At 40.4% G+C, this 14,498-nt stretch overlaps 1 protein-coding gene across 1 annotated transcript; it reads right to left on the bottom strand.

Annotated features, from left to right (window-relative positions):
• Positions 1 to 13,238: 13,238 nt before the first annotated feature.
• LOC131908000 (olfactory receptor 1L6-like) lies at positions 13,239 to 14,177 on the bottom strand. Its single transcript, XM_059259072.1, has one exon. The coding sequence runs from the start codon at positions 14,166 to 14,168 to the stop codon at positions 13,239 to 13,241; it is 930 nt and encodes a 309-aa protein (XP_059115055.1). The 5' UTR covers positions 14,169 to 14,177.
• Between the last annotated feature and the right edge of the window lie 321 nt (positions 14,178 to 14,498).

Here is a 14,498-nt window from a genome sequence, read left to right as displayed (position 1 = left end):
GCTAGAGATACTACATACTTGACTTGCAACACACTTAGAAATAAAACTCAATCTAAAATGGAAGACTCCTTCATCCTGGCTACCTTTCACATTGCTAGGTGCTATGTAAGCTGCTATGGGAGAAGAGTCATCAACAGTCCTACTTTTCTTGAAGTCTATGATGTCTACTAATGATCTGTCCAGTAAGATATGGCCAGCAGTGCAATGATGGCATTGCTATTATAGGAGCAACCAACTGCTTTCTGATTTGAGGCCCACTATACAGGAGGGAACTTATGACTTGAACTATAAACTAGTTAATAGACTGTGATAGGAAGGTCATAGCCCCTATGGGAGAATCTACTACTGTTGTTTTGCTAAATATGCTAAATAGGCATAAGGTCAAATTGCATTCTTAATGACTAGACTTATATATTAGCTCTACTCTCAGCCTTCACCAGAGAAGCTTCTTTTTTTTTTTTTTTAGTGGGCAGCAGTTAACTAGTGAGACTCACAGCTGGTCATAGTGCAGAAACCAGATGAACGTGGGGTGATCTGCCCTACACAGTTCACCTGTATCACTCTCTCCAAGATCAGAGAACATCATGGAAGACAAGTCAGAAAGAATGTAGGAGCCAAGGGTTGGGAAAAGTGCCATGAAACAGTGCTTTATGGCTGTAACATGAACGTTGTACCCTTGATGAAGCTGTGGATACCTGCAGAAGAATAGACCTGTTACCATTTCATCATGCAGTGGGAGGAACTCGTGAGGGACTATCTGAAGCTAAAGGGTACTGAGGAGGAGTCATTTTCTTCAGTGATGTAGCCAGTGAAAACTTTCCCACATTCTGACAAATAACATTCCATTCATGATCATGCAGGCAACTAACAATTCAACTCAGTGGGTCAAAAACAAAAGGACATCAAAGTATGAGAGGGCTTTTGGGGAAGGAGAAATTTTCAGTGGGACAAGGGGAAGGAGAGAGGGAGACAGAAAGTGAAATGCCCCAAACTCAGCACATGTGTGTGAAACTGTCAAAGTATAAAAAAGGCTGCTGTGACATTCTCATTCTAAACATTCATGTAGGAACATAAAGTTTAGTGTGTAAGAGTACATGCCACACTAATATTTAGGAAACAAGATACAAGGATGGTACCTGCTGGCACTGTTGAGCTCTCTGGCTTAGATAACAGACTAAGACAGTACAGAAATCTAAAGATACAGGGGGACATAAATGTTAAAAAAGGCGAAGCTGCCATCTTTTCAGATAATGTGATTGTACACTTAGAAAATCCAAGATAACAACCTTTTGTAACCATCAAGACTTCACCCAGGTGCTCAGATTTAAGATAAGTCTAAAGACTTATTATTAACAGACTTTCTGAATTACAAAAAATAATTTGTGAAAACTCTAAATGACAACACCAAAAAAAGCAGAGAAACACTTGAGAACAAGCCTGAGGTAAAGGAAAGGAATGAATGAGAGTTCTCTGAAGAAAGTGTAACAGAACACAAATTGAAGAGCTAAAAAATGAAGATAACATATATCTAAAGAGAAAGGTTTTTTATTATTAAGAAATTTTCTATTCATTTTTACATGCCAACCACAGATCCTCCTCTTCTCCCTCCTCCCGCCCCCAGCCTTCCCCGCACCTCCTCCAAGGCAAAGTATCCCATGGGGAGTCAGTAGAGCCTGGTACATTCAGTTGAGGCTGGTCCAAGTGCCTCCTCCCTGCACCAAGGCTGTGCAAGGTGTCCCACTATAGGCCGTAGGCTCCAAAAAGCTGGCTCATGCATCAGGGATGGATCCCGATCCCACTACCTGGGGGGCCCCTAAACAGTTCAAGCTAAACAACCGTCTCACCTATCCAGAGGGCCTAGTCCAGTCCCCTGGGGGCTCCTCAGCTATTGGTCCACAGTTCATGAGTTTCCACTAGTTTGGCCATCTCTGTGTGTTTTCCCATCATGATCTCAAAAGAAAGAATATTTGAGAACATGAGTTCTTCTCAAATTGTGAAAATTTAGTGCATATCTAATGAGGCTCCAAGGGAACTTTTAATGGAATTTGAGAGAGTTGTGCTAAGATTTATCTAGAGTAGCAAATGACTGAGAATGGACAAGATAATTTAAAAAATTTAATAACAACAGGAAACTTTCTCAATCACAAATTAAATCATGCAAAAATAAAATAAAATAAAACAGTAAGGGCATTCACAGAGAAAATAAATCAACGAACCACTATAATGAGCTACATGTATCTCTATTTGTATATGGAAAGACATTTTGGCCTAGCCTTAATAAACAGCAAGAGTTCCTTTAATAGCAACAGAAGACAACTAGAGTGCTACACTAGTGCTATTTACGACAGTTAGCTGAATATCTGAAAACAAGTCGATCTAACTAACGCATACTCAGAAAACCCAGAAAAAATAGACTGCAAGTAAAAATTCTAAATTGAAAAATAAGTTTTATCCCAAAGAAGGAGGATATTTTGAGGTTCTACAATGGGATGTTAATCAAGAAACGAAGTCTAGAAGAGTGACAGAATATTATACTCTGAATATTGAACATTGTGCTGGAAGGGATCATGGGCAAAACTAAAATACAAACCCCTGACCACAGAAAACGCCTGTAACACAGCTGCTGATGGACACATGCTCATCCCCACTTCTAACCAGATAATGCAAGTTAGTCTGAAATACAATTTTCACCTATCAGAATTTCTTTTTGCAGTGCCTGAAGGGGAACAGGTCACCATATTTTCTGGAAATGATTGGGTAAATCAGGATAGCTCTTCTTATAACCCATACCAAGAATGAAAGCCTGCATTACCACTTCCCCACTTTAATTGAAAACAGGTCTTTTTCTCACATAATATATGTGAGAAATATTATGGTTTCCCCTCCCTCTATTTCTCCAGTTCCTCTTACATCGCCTCCCCTCCTGATTCACCCCCTCTCTGTCTGTCATTAGAAAACAAAGAAGCTTGTACTACTTATCTAGTAACTTTACTTAAGGTATCTACCCTGTTGAAGTAGTCACATTTGTGTAGGACAAAGATTTGTATGTATAGTTTTATTGTGTCATTGCCTGTCATAGCAAATAAAAAACCAATAAGCCTAAGAATACAAAGATGGAATCACTAATATTCACTTGAATGTGAATTATTATATAAATTACTAAATAATTTATAGTATATTCTTCTTGCTCAATATCATGCCAAGGATATAAAGTGCTAATACCTGCTAACATTTACTGGCACTCAGTACACAGCAACTAAAAGCTTTTAACTCAAAGCTTTTCATTAAAAAAATCATTTTATGTTCTCTAAACCCTGAGAGATAGACACTGTTATGACCTGCTTTTCGTAGACAAAGAAAAAGAGAGTTTGGCAAGGTTAACTGACTTAGCAGACCCTGCGTTTAGAATTGGTAGAGCTGGCTTTTGAATGGTGGTAGATCAGAGGACAGAGCTGAAGCTATTCCTGGCTGACCTGGGTTATTTTGTTACTGTACTATCTAGACTAGTGTGTTCATTGAAAAAAGCAAGATGTAGAACTATGAATACAAACAATGCAGTTTGTACAATGGCATCTCTTACATGTTGTCATACATATGCTTGTTCATGTGGCTGTCTTCTGAAATGAGATTAGAAGTCTGGAACAATGTCTAGATTTAACTTTGTTTTCATTTAAAACAATGAATGCATTTTTTTATAATTTTATAATACATTGATTTTATAATTCAAAAGGTGAAATTACACGATAGTTTCATTTACCAGAGAATTGTGCAATTTTTTTCTCTTTATTGACTTATGCTCACACTATAAATACATTTGGGGAACATATCAACCATAATTCTTGTCTCTCTCAGAATGTTAGAGAAGATTATGTCTGTCTGTGTGTGAATTTATTTTTGTACTTATGAGAATTATCATGATATCACATAGATTCTGAAATGTAGGATGCTAAATTGGAGTTTAGGAACATTAAAAACTATAATATATATCAACCCGAAGTGACCCCCACTCAGCCCATTACCTGGTAGAAGTGTTTATTTTGTCCTGTGAACTTCCCCTTTCACCATTGTCTTCAAACTCACCTCTGGAACAGCTATCCGTGGTCAACACAAGCTACAAGGTTGCTACTGAGCCTTGAACTGGAAGTCTCTTTTTGTGTGGTGTTTCTTATGGGCAGGAGCTCAAGCCTTCTTCCTCTTTATCTGGATGTGGTCAGTACATTTTCCACACCTTGGGATTACCATTTTACGTCCATATTGATAATGATGTGTAGGGATGTGCGGTATTTGTTTGTGTGCACATTTGTGTGTGCACATATTCTGTTTCTATCTTGCCTACCCTTGCTGTTTGGATACTCAAAGACAATCCAGTGAGTCACTAACAACCCCCCTTACAAGTGGCGGCTATTATTGCTCACAAGGAAAACCAGGAAACAATATGTTTTTATCATTAGTTAGAAGCTTAGAAAGGTGAGGAAACTGAGAGCATTTCCAATCGTTTTAAATCCAGCATCTCACCTTATGATATAGTCCAATCTTTGTTCTTGTTAAATAGACATGAAACATAGACTGAAACTTAGACTATTTCTGTATTTCTCCATAGGAATTTTCTAGTTTGGGGATATTTCCATTTTCAAGTTGGTTTTCTTACCCTTAGGTAGCCGTCACTGATCTTTCAGCTGCTTGCAGATGAAAGGAAGGTATAAACTGTAGTCCGTGAAGGAATGCGAACAGCTAAGTGTACTGGACAGGTTCCATGCTAGCCCTTATTTAATTCTCATCATAACATTACGATGAAGGCACCACTTCCTCATCCTCTAAATAAAGAGACTGAAGTGCAGATTCACAGAGCTGGTGAGTGGTACAACTAATATTCAAACACAGGCACTCCCTGCTCCAAATTCCATGATTTTTTAATCCTCATCTTCCCCAAGCCATGCACCTGTTTAGAGAACTAAGCCTGTATCAATACACATGCAGATGTTCTCTCACCCCTGACTTGTGTTTTATCATTTGTCCTGGGTCTGTCTTGGACTTGGGTCTTTACATCTCAGCTGTCCATATCCTCATTTCTAGACTATGGCAATGGTGGAGTAGAGTACCCTAGAAGAGACACATTCTGCTTACAAATTTTTCTGGGTTCTCTTTTCAAGGTTGAAACACTTCCTTTCTGCCTGGTTTTTATTTTCATGTCTAAAGAGATCTATAGTTCATGTCTCTTGGCTCCATCAAAGGTGGGATATTTGTCCAATTTTCATTTCCTACGTATTTTTATTTGTAAGCTTTCTAGGACAGCTTCAAGCCATCAGACTCCTTTCCCAAGACAACACACCTGTGTTTAAGAAACCCTTAATCCTTCTGGTCCATTTCTTGCTTCTGCTTTTTTTTTTTTCTTCTCATTACTACTTTCCTAGTTGCCCGGCTCTGTCTCTCTCCAAAGAATTCAAGTTGAGAGATGTCAGTTGTTTTGATGTTTGGTTTAGCTGTAATCAGGCAGAATTCATAAATGCTACTGCTAATACATAATGAACATACATTGCTTCCTGCACCATAGGACAGTGTGGCTTCTCCGAGACCGTTGCCTAACTTGTGCTGTTCACCTCTGTCACTTTTGTCTCACATGATTGCATTTGTCTGATTCCCACAATTACAGAGAAAATGGACGTAGAATCTTTGAAGGCTACTCAGTCCCTTTAGAACATTTTCCCACCCTGAGCCCAAATTTGTCTTCCTATGTTTGCCAGATAATATCTAAGAATTCCACCCACAGAGAGTATTTCATTTTTATGGTACTCTGTGTTCCAGGCAGCAGAAACAAAGCACAGGGGAGTGAAGTGACTAGGCAGATGCTGCAGAGTCCAGTCAGATGGATTCTCAAGAGCCTCACATTGCCCTCACTGTCTTGGTCTCCTCACTCAGTTTCATGGGGAACACTCTAGTTGTAGCATGGATGGCATGCCCTTCGAGGCTGCCTCTTTGGTAATATCTTTCATAGAGTTGGTGCTTCAAGGATCTGATATTAGATCAAAATATCAAAATACAGTATGTTAAGATGTATAGGGAAAGGTCATGTTTCCTGGCTTTTCAGATGGAATAGAGAAGATGGGAAGGAAAAGGGAGGAAGACAAGATGTTCTCACCGCTAGCATTGACAAAGACCCCACAGACTGCTTACCTGTGGAAGTGACAGGGAAAGCCAGGGATGACCAGGCTTGGGGGCCCACTGGGTAGTTAAGATCAGGCTCTGAATATCGGAAGAAAGGGCATCCTACACTGATTATTCAGCCCCAGAAGTGTCCTGACTCTACCTACCATGGGAGTTGGCAATAGAAAAGGAAACCCAGGGGCCAGTTCTATCTGCATGCCAGAGCCCTGAGAGATTTGGCCCCCTAAGTTCTCCCAGGAGGGCATTTCTGATACTCTCAGTAAGCTGTGGGGAAACTGGGTTCCAAAAGCACTGCCTATAATACCAGAGAGGAGAGTTACAATCATGTAGTAGCAGAGATGGAGTGTGGTCATGTACATGCGTGTGTTCTGTGTACCCGTGTGTGCATGCCTGAGTTTAGGCTCTATGCATTGCTATCTGAAGGGAAAGGCAGATGGCCTCTGCCATCCTGAAATTTGTATCTATAGATACCATATTCTGGAGAAGGACTTGAAGTTAATTTCTGCAAGTGTACCTGCTAAGATTCTTCTGTTGGATCTGTCTTATAAACTGTGTAGTTTCTGCAAATATTAACTTTTCTGAAATATTTTATTACTTTAATTCATTCATCTAGACATCTCATATATAAACCCCAGTTTCTCTAATTAGTACATGAATGAATTTGCTCAAATTATTTAATCTCATGAATGCATAGTGTCTTTATTTGCAAATGGTACAAAATAAAAACCTTTGTATAGGTATGACTTTCTCTTTTGTTTTCATTTCAAAAATGATTATTGTTTTAAAAAAGGGATTCATAGCAAATTCACAGATTTCCTGTATACCTCCTGCTCCTACTTATGGAGAGCCTGCAACCCCACTAGCATCATCAAGTGTTTCAATTTTGGTTTAAACTCTGTAATTTGGGGTCAGTGTACCAACATATATGCAGCACGCTGTGTAGAGAAGAGCCCCACTGCTCTAAGGAGTCCCATGAGCTTCATCAGTTCACACCTCCTGGTTTCCTGGTTCCTGGGAACCACTGTTTTTTCAGTCTCTTCATAGTTTTGTTTTCACCCAGGGTAATATAGTTGGAACCACACAGATGTTTGCCATTTTGGGTCGTCTTCTTTCATATAAGAATAGGCATTTAAGATTCCTCCACATCTTTTCATGGCTCAATATTACTTTGCTTTTAGTGTTTGGTCTTCTACCAGTTTTAAAATTCTGTGTACATTTTGGGTAACAGTCTTCATTCAGATATGATATTCACACAATTATAGTTGCTTTTATTGTTTTGTAGGCACTGTGCTAATAAGTTGTTTTGATATGGGGCCCAAACTCTGACATGCTTGACTCTTTTTCTTTCGAACACTTTTATCAGAGTATTTTTCTTTCTCTTTATTATTTTTATCCTGTTCATACTATAATCTATTTGCATATTTTTTTTGCTCAGTGTAGAATTTTGTATTTGAAGATATTTTTGTGAGAAAGTATCTGTTTATCCCAGGCTGGAATCAAACTCTCAATGTAACCAAGAATAGCTTTGAACTTCTGATCCTCCTGTCTGTTTTTCATCTGCTGGGATTAATGTGTTATGATGCTGGGTGAGTGCGATGTTGGGGATCTAACCTAGAGCTTCCTGTATACTACTTAAATTCTCTACTAACTGAGCTATCTCCCGAGTTCCTGCAGAAGAAATTAGAAAATTCAATTAGTTTTCAGGTTCATAGGCCTTAAATTGCTCCTACATAATTAAAGACCACTTGGTATCTATAATTACACAAAGAACTCTTCAGAGTCTTAATATTTGATTTTAATTTGGTCCATGAATTTTGGTGAGCTAACTAGCTGATGAATTTATCTTCACCTCATTATCTGCTTAGGCTGATACAATTGGCTGCATCTGTTTTCAACGCATCAAATGCTGATACCACATCAATCATGCAGCTATTAGTCATCTGTTCCTCTCTTCCTGGATTTGGGGATTTATGGACTTTTTTTGTTATAGTGATTGTTATTGTTTTATTTTTCTAGTTATGTTGTTTCATGAGATCACTGAGGGTGATTCAAAAAATCTAAGGTATCCCTGATGTCTGAAAAATCTCACAATTAAAGTTCCTGAGAAATAGAAGAGACAGGTTGGGGTAAAAGGTATTTTAAAGAATATAAATCTAAGTTTTTCCAAGTAGGAAGGAAATATCTCCCTTATATCTTAGAGCCAGGATGAAAGGAAGTAAATCCAGGCTCAGGAGAGCAATAGCCAGATGCAAGCCAAGAATAAAGCCCTTTGAGAACAAAGAACGAGAGCTGCTGGCCCTGCGTGGGTACCTTTTTCCTGACCCTCCCGTCTCATGGGGCTCAGGGAACACTGATGAAGAGGGGCCTGAGAGAATGTAGGAGCCAGAGGATGGGGACTGTTTAGCAAAAAGAAGTCTTCTAGATATGACACAGCTATTGGGCTGTGACTTCACTGTGGCCACCTCGCTACAGCCACAATTGTCTGCACCAGATCCGCACACAGGAGTGGCCCGTTGACATGTCACGGGTGGGGGAAAGGTTCATGAGGCTCCAACCCTCTTTGAAGGACTATTGGTGGTAAACAGTTTTGGGGGAGGTGGTGTCATTTTCCTCCATGGTGCAGCCACTGATTAGTGGCCCTTGTTCTGGTAAACAAACTACCATCTGTGTTCAGATAAAAACGCTAATTAATTAAATCCAGTAGGTCAAACATGTAAAACAACAACAACAAAACTAAACTAAAGACCATGAGTAGCAGGGTTTTTTAATTTTTGGGAAGAAAGGTTTCAGTGAGAAAAGGAATAGGGGATGAAAATAATTAAACTTCATTAAATAATTGTATGACATTGTCAAGCAATAAACATACTTTAAAAAGAGGATGATATCTTATTTCCCGCTAGAAAAATAGAAGTCTAAGAATGGAACATGAACACAAAGTTCAGCCACCAACTCCATAGTCTCACTCTATTTACCTTAACCCTCTCAATGTATCTCCCTTTCCAACCTTTCTTTCATAACATAATTTTTTTATTGAATCTTGGGGTATTTCACATCACATACCCCAATCCCACTCATTTTCCAGTCCTTCCATATCTGCACTCTACCCTTGTAGACCTGCCCCCATCAAAGTTAAAAAAAAAAATCCCATCCTCTCCTCTGGGCAGCGACCTGCTCCTCTATCAGCCGTAGCGTTCTGGTTCTGTGTATGTTCCATTCCACTCCTCTGTCTTTCCGGCGTCTCCATCACGTATTCATTCGTTGTAGTGGCCTTGGAGGTAGAGGTGTGTCACACAGTATACCCTTTTGCCCAATCAGCCCAGACAGCTTTACTTGAGAATGTTGTGAATCCTTAGGCTAGTTCAAGACCCCTGGCTTCTGTTACAACGCCAATACTGGACCCTTATACAGACTCTCAGATATCCTGCTGTTACCATGAGTTTTGAGGGATCCTGCAGCTATGGATCTACAGGGTCAGTCCTTCCACACACTCCAGCAGAACCTAGATGGGGAAGATGTTGGGGTGGGGGTGGGGCAACTCAAAGCCCTGGATATGGGCCTGGGTGGTAGTTGAGTTGATCAGCCTGCCAGTTTTCCTGCACCCATGCCACCAGAGCTGTCTCTTCCTCTGGCCAGGTGAAGGACAGGACCAGTGCTCCCGAGTGAGTCAGACAGCAAAGGATGGGGCCAGCTCTTCTGCGCCCATGCCATTGGATATGGCTCTCCTGCACCCATGCCTCCAGGGCCAGCTCTCACAAGTGTGTCAGCCGGCTAGGGGCGAGACTTTCCAACCTCTTTTTACAAACTCACTGATATCAGTGGCTGGCACATCACTGAAACAAGTGGTTAATGTTCTGGGTTTACTTTGCTTAAACTCTCATCATATTGTGACACTGGTTAATAGTCGTAGCATCTTGAAATTTCTTTTCTTGACTTTTATGGCTATTCTTTAAAGTTTAAAATATACTTTGCTAACGCCTTTTAAAATATGGCTCTTCAATGGCAGACATTCTTTGCACCTTTCCTCATGTCCTCTTTATTTCTCATGCTTTACATCATTCCTACTATGTAGGATTTGCTCTATTAAATCAGTATGTTCGATGAACTGAATTTTCTGCTTCGGTATCAAGTAATTTCCAGTATATTTAATGAGCTTGTCTCTGAATGATCCAATGCTCTTCCCTTTAAAGTTTTATCCCCAAAGGACAAATCTTTAGAAGTTTTCTCCTACTGTATTCAACCAGCCATGTGGTGGAAAGAGGAGCTATCTAGGAGGTTTGTAGTCTGTCCTCAAAGGCTCTGAGGTAGCTTTCTATTCCATTTTTAGTTTAGTAAATTCATCATAAAGTCTTCAGGGACTGCTCCCTCTCTGCACTCACTTCTTCTGGAGGCAAACAGGATGTTTCGCAGGAAGTGGCCTCTTGTTCCTATGGTGATATCATCCCAGATCCTACTGAGAAATCAAGGACTTAGAAGAACTGGACAGGGCTCTTAGTACCTAAAGATCTGTCTTATGATTCCTTATTATTTAGAATTATTTAGTTTGAACTTTTGAAATATAAGATTGTTCACAAAGATCCAAATTTTTCAGTTTGTACATATTTGTTGAGCAAAAAGGGTCTGGTGTTTACTTACTCAGAGTGAGTAAGTAAGTAAGTAAGTAAGCAATAAAAACAAATACGGTAGGAACTTGGCATAGTGGTGCACACTGTAATCTCAGTGCTCAAGAAGAGATTGATGCAGGAGGACCATGAATTTAAAGTGTCCGGCCTGGGCTACATCATGAGTTCATGGACAGCTTGAACTACATAGGGTGATTCCCCTCCACACACATGCACATGTGGTGGTTCCAGGAGTAAGAGCACTTATTTGGTTTATAAGGTACTGTAGGCTGGAATAAATTATTTTTTTAATATATGTTAGCAGTTTTTCACATTTCTGAAGTATCTCACTGACATTATTTAATATTTGGCATGAGAACACTATGGCATACAATTAAAGAAAGTGGGCAGTTTTTAGCTCAGCATCTCAAAGCCAGATGATTAAGGTCAGGTGTGCTTATATAAATATGAAGACAATTGAAACTGAATTCTTTTTCTGTACTGCTGAGTACTTTCTTAGATTTCTGAGTAGATACAGAACAACAATGGGAAGAGACCTTTATTTTGAATCCCAGATATCTCTGTGTTCCCTTGGAGCACAAAACTTCTCAACATCTTGAAAGTCCATGGTCATATATTTAAACTTCTGATCTTGCTGATAACAAGTTGGGGATGAGAAACACTGCCAGTGGTGAGAACTCAATGAAGCATACAGATTCAACCATGAGTCTAAGTCTTTTTTTTTTTTTTTTTTTTTTTTTTTTTTTGGTTTTTTTTTTTTTGGTTTTTCGAGACAGGGTTTCTCTGTGTAGCTTTGCGCCTTTCCTGGAACTCGCTTTGGAGACCAGGCTGGCCTCGAACTCACAGAGATCCGCCTGGCTCTGCCTCCCGAGTGCTGGGATTAAAGGCGTGCGCCACCACCGCCCGGCGAGTCTAAGTCTTTAGTTGACATTTTATTGACATTACAGCCAGAAATTACTTATCAAATAGCAACCACACTGATGTGTTTGTGCAGTATTACACGTAGTTGTTGTTAATGCTCTCCATGTACAAGCACATGATTTGACGGTCTCTCTTGGCTTCATTTATTTGAGTTCTGGTCAGAAATAGTAAAGATCCCTTAGACCACAGTGTTGGCTTTTCAGTATTAAACCTTCAAGAGTATTTCCCAGCTTCAGACAAAGTGATGTTTATAAAGGTAGGTTGCTGTGGGATGGTCTGTATGTCAAGTGTGTTGCTGATTGGTCAATAAATAAATCACTGATTGGCCAGTGGCCAGGCAGGAAGTATAGGCGGGACAAGGAGGAGAATAAAGCTGGGAAGTGGAAGGCTGAGTCAGAGACACTGCCAGCTGCCATGATGACAAACAGCATGTGAAGATGCCGGTAAGCCACGAGCCACGTGGCAAGGTACAGATTTATAGAAATGGATTAATTTAAGCTGTAAGAACAGTTAGCAAGAAGCCTGCCACGGCTATACAGTTTGTAACCAATATAAGTATCTGTGTTTATTTGGTCGAGTCTGAGCGGCTGTGGGACTGGTGGGTGAGAGAGATTTGTCCTGACTGTGGGCCAGGCAGGAAAACTCTAGCTACAGTAGGTTCCTTATAGCCTTGGCTCGCAGACTGTTTGAGATGGACAGCACCTAACAGCTTTCTATGATGAGCATGTGGTGTAAATGAGAATTAAATCTTTGTTTTTAAGGTCACAAGACTTTTGGGTTGTTTATTTGTACAGCAAAATCTTGCATCTATCCTGCCTAATACACTGACATTTATAGCTCAAGAGGGAAGCTTAGGGAAGATTCTTTGCCATGTAGGGAAACAAAGAATGAAAAGCAATGGAAGAGGAGCTGTGTCCTGAGAATTCACTCTGTCATGGAATTAATGGTGAAACATGAGTGAGCCCTATAAATATTTTTTTGTAGTTTCTTCTACCTTTCCAACTTTATTCCCCTTATTCTTAAATTGAACAAGTCTCACCCACTGCCTTCCTCACCATCTCCCATGTTCACTTCCTCTACACAATGAGATGTCTTCATCATTTGAAATGCTCTGCCCATTTCTTAACTTTTGAATCTCTTTTTTTGGCCATGTTCAGTTGGTCTTCAGACTTATCTCAGCTCATTAGTCAAGGATGTCTTTCCCAATTTCCTACTAAGATCACATAATTCATTAGAGTGAACACTGATCAATTTGTAATTCCCAGGTTTGGGGACATGTACATACATACACAGTTACCAATCTATTGAGTGTGGCAAAAAATTCCTGAAATCTGGATCCATGTAGCACATAGTTCTGAGAATAAACCTGTATATGGTCAAGATGATTGACAGAAATCAAATGTCTCACTTCCAGGTCAATGATGCTGGTTTTCAACATTACCCCTTGCTACTTTGTAGAGGATCATGCACAGGTGTATAGAAAAGAAGGGTAGCCTTAGGTTATCTCTCAACTGTATGCTTTTTAATGTGATATTTCTATGAGTGAAGTTTGTCCCTTAACTTTCTTAAACCTCTTTTCATATCTTTATTCCTCAGGCTATAAATGAAAGGATTCATCATAGGAGTCACTACTGTGTACATAACAGTGGCTACCCTATCCTTCACCACTGAGTACATGGACAGAGGCCTAAAGTAGACATAGATGACACTTCCATAGAACAGGGACACTACAGTGAGGTGGGAGCCACAGGTAGAGAAGGCTTTCCATTTTCCAGCTGCAGAGGGGATCCTGAGCACAGTGACAATGATTCTCAGGTAGGAAAAGAGGATGCATAGGAAGGGGGTCACAATGACAGCTAGTGTCTCAGTCATGACCACAATCTGGCTGGAGGATGTGTCAGAGCAGGACAGCTTTAGCACAGGCTGGGTGTCACAGAAAAAGTGCTTAATGACATGGGAGGCACAGAATGAGAGTTGAGACATGAGAAGTACACGGAACAGGGCATGTAGGTGGGAGATGGTGCAAGAACCCAGGAGCATGAAGAGACAGCGTCGTGGCCTCATCACTACATCATAGTGTAAAGGGTTGCAGATGGCCACCAGTCTGTCAATGGCCATGGAGGCCAGCAGATAACTGTCAGTGTTTGCTAAAGCTATGAAGAAGTACATCTGAACTAGACATCCCACATAGGAGATGGTTTTTGTCTTTGAGAGCAAGTTCACTAGCATCTTGGGCACAATGGCTGTTGTGAAGCAGATATCCATGAACGATAAGTTGCTGAGGAAAAAGTACATGGGGGTATGGAGCCTGGAGTCAGAGCGGATGGCCAGAATAATGAGCACATTCCCCACCACGGTGACCAGGTACATGATGAAGAAGATGGCAAAAAGGGGTTTCTGCATTTGGGGGTTGGTAGAGAGACCCAGCAGGATGAAGTCCAAGGTGCTGCTGCTGTGGTTGTTCATATCTCTGTCTCTGGACACCTTTTGGAAGAATTTGGGAGAGATATGAAGGACAAATTGATCAAGACAATGTAACCCCTAGCTTTCAGGCTGTAATGAAATCCCATTGCTGTTGATTAGGATTTAAAAATATGTTCAGTTAATGAAATTATGCCTACAATTAAAAAAAACCTGGCCCACAACTCCAGCAGAAACTCCCTGCTCTACCAGAGGCCATGCTGGCAACTAGAACCCCAGGTAATACCTTTCTCTTGAAGACAACCAACACTACTTCAGAGCTGTCCCAGCTTTTCCCCCAGAAGACCCCCTCCCCTAGTCTTCATATCCCAGCCC

This window comes from Peromyscus eremicus, chromosome 4, assembly GCF_949786415.1.
Source record: "Peromyscus eremicus chromosome 4, PerEre_H2_v1, whole genome shotgun sequence".
Taxonomy (NCBI): Eukaryota; Metazoa; Chordata; class Mammalia; order Rodentia; family Cricetidae; genus Peromyscus; species Peromyscus eremicus.
Note: the sequence above shows the minus strand (reverse complement) of the source record. Positions and strands in the feature narration are given on the sequence as shown.

Bases quoted from the DNA above. Each gene is read 5' to 3' on its own strand.
- LOC131908000 (XM_059259072.1), bottom strand. From the start codon at position 14,168: ATGAACAACCACAGCAGCAGCACCTTGGACTTCATCCTGCTGGGTCTC.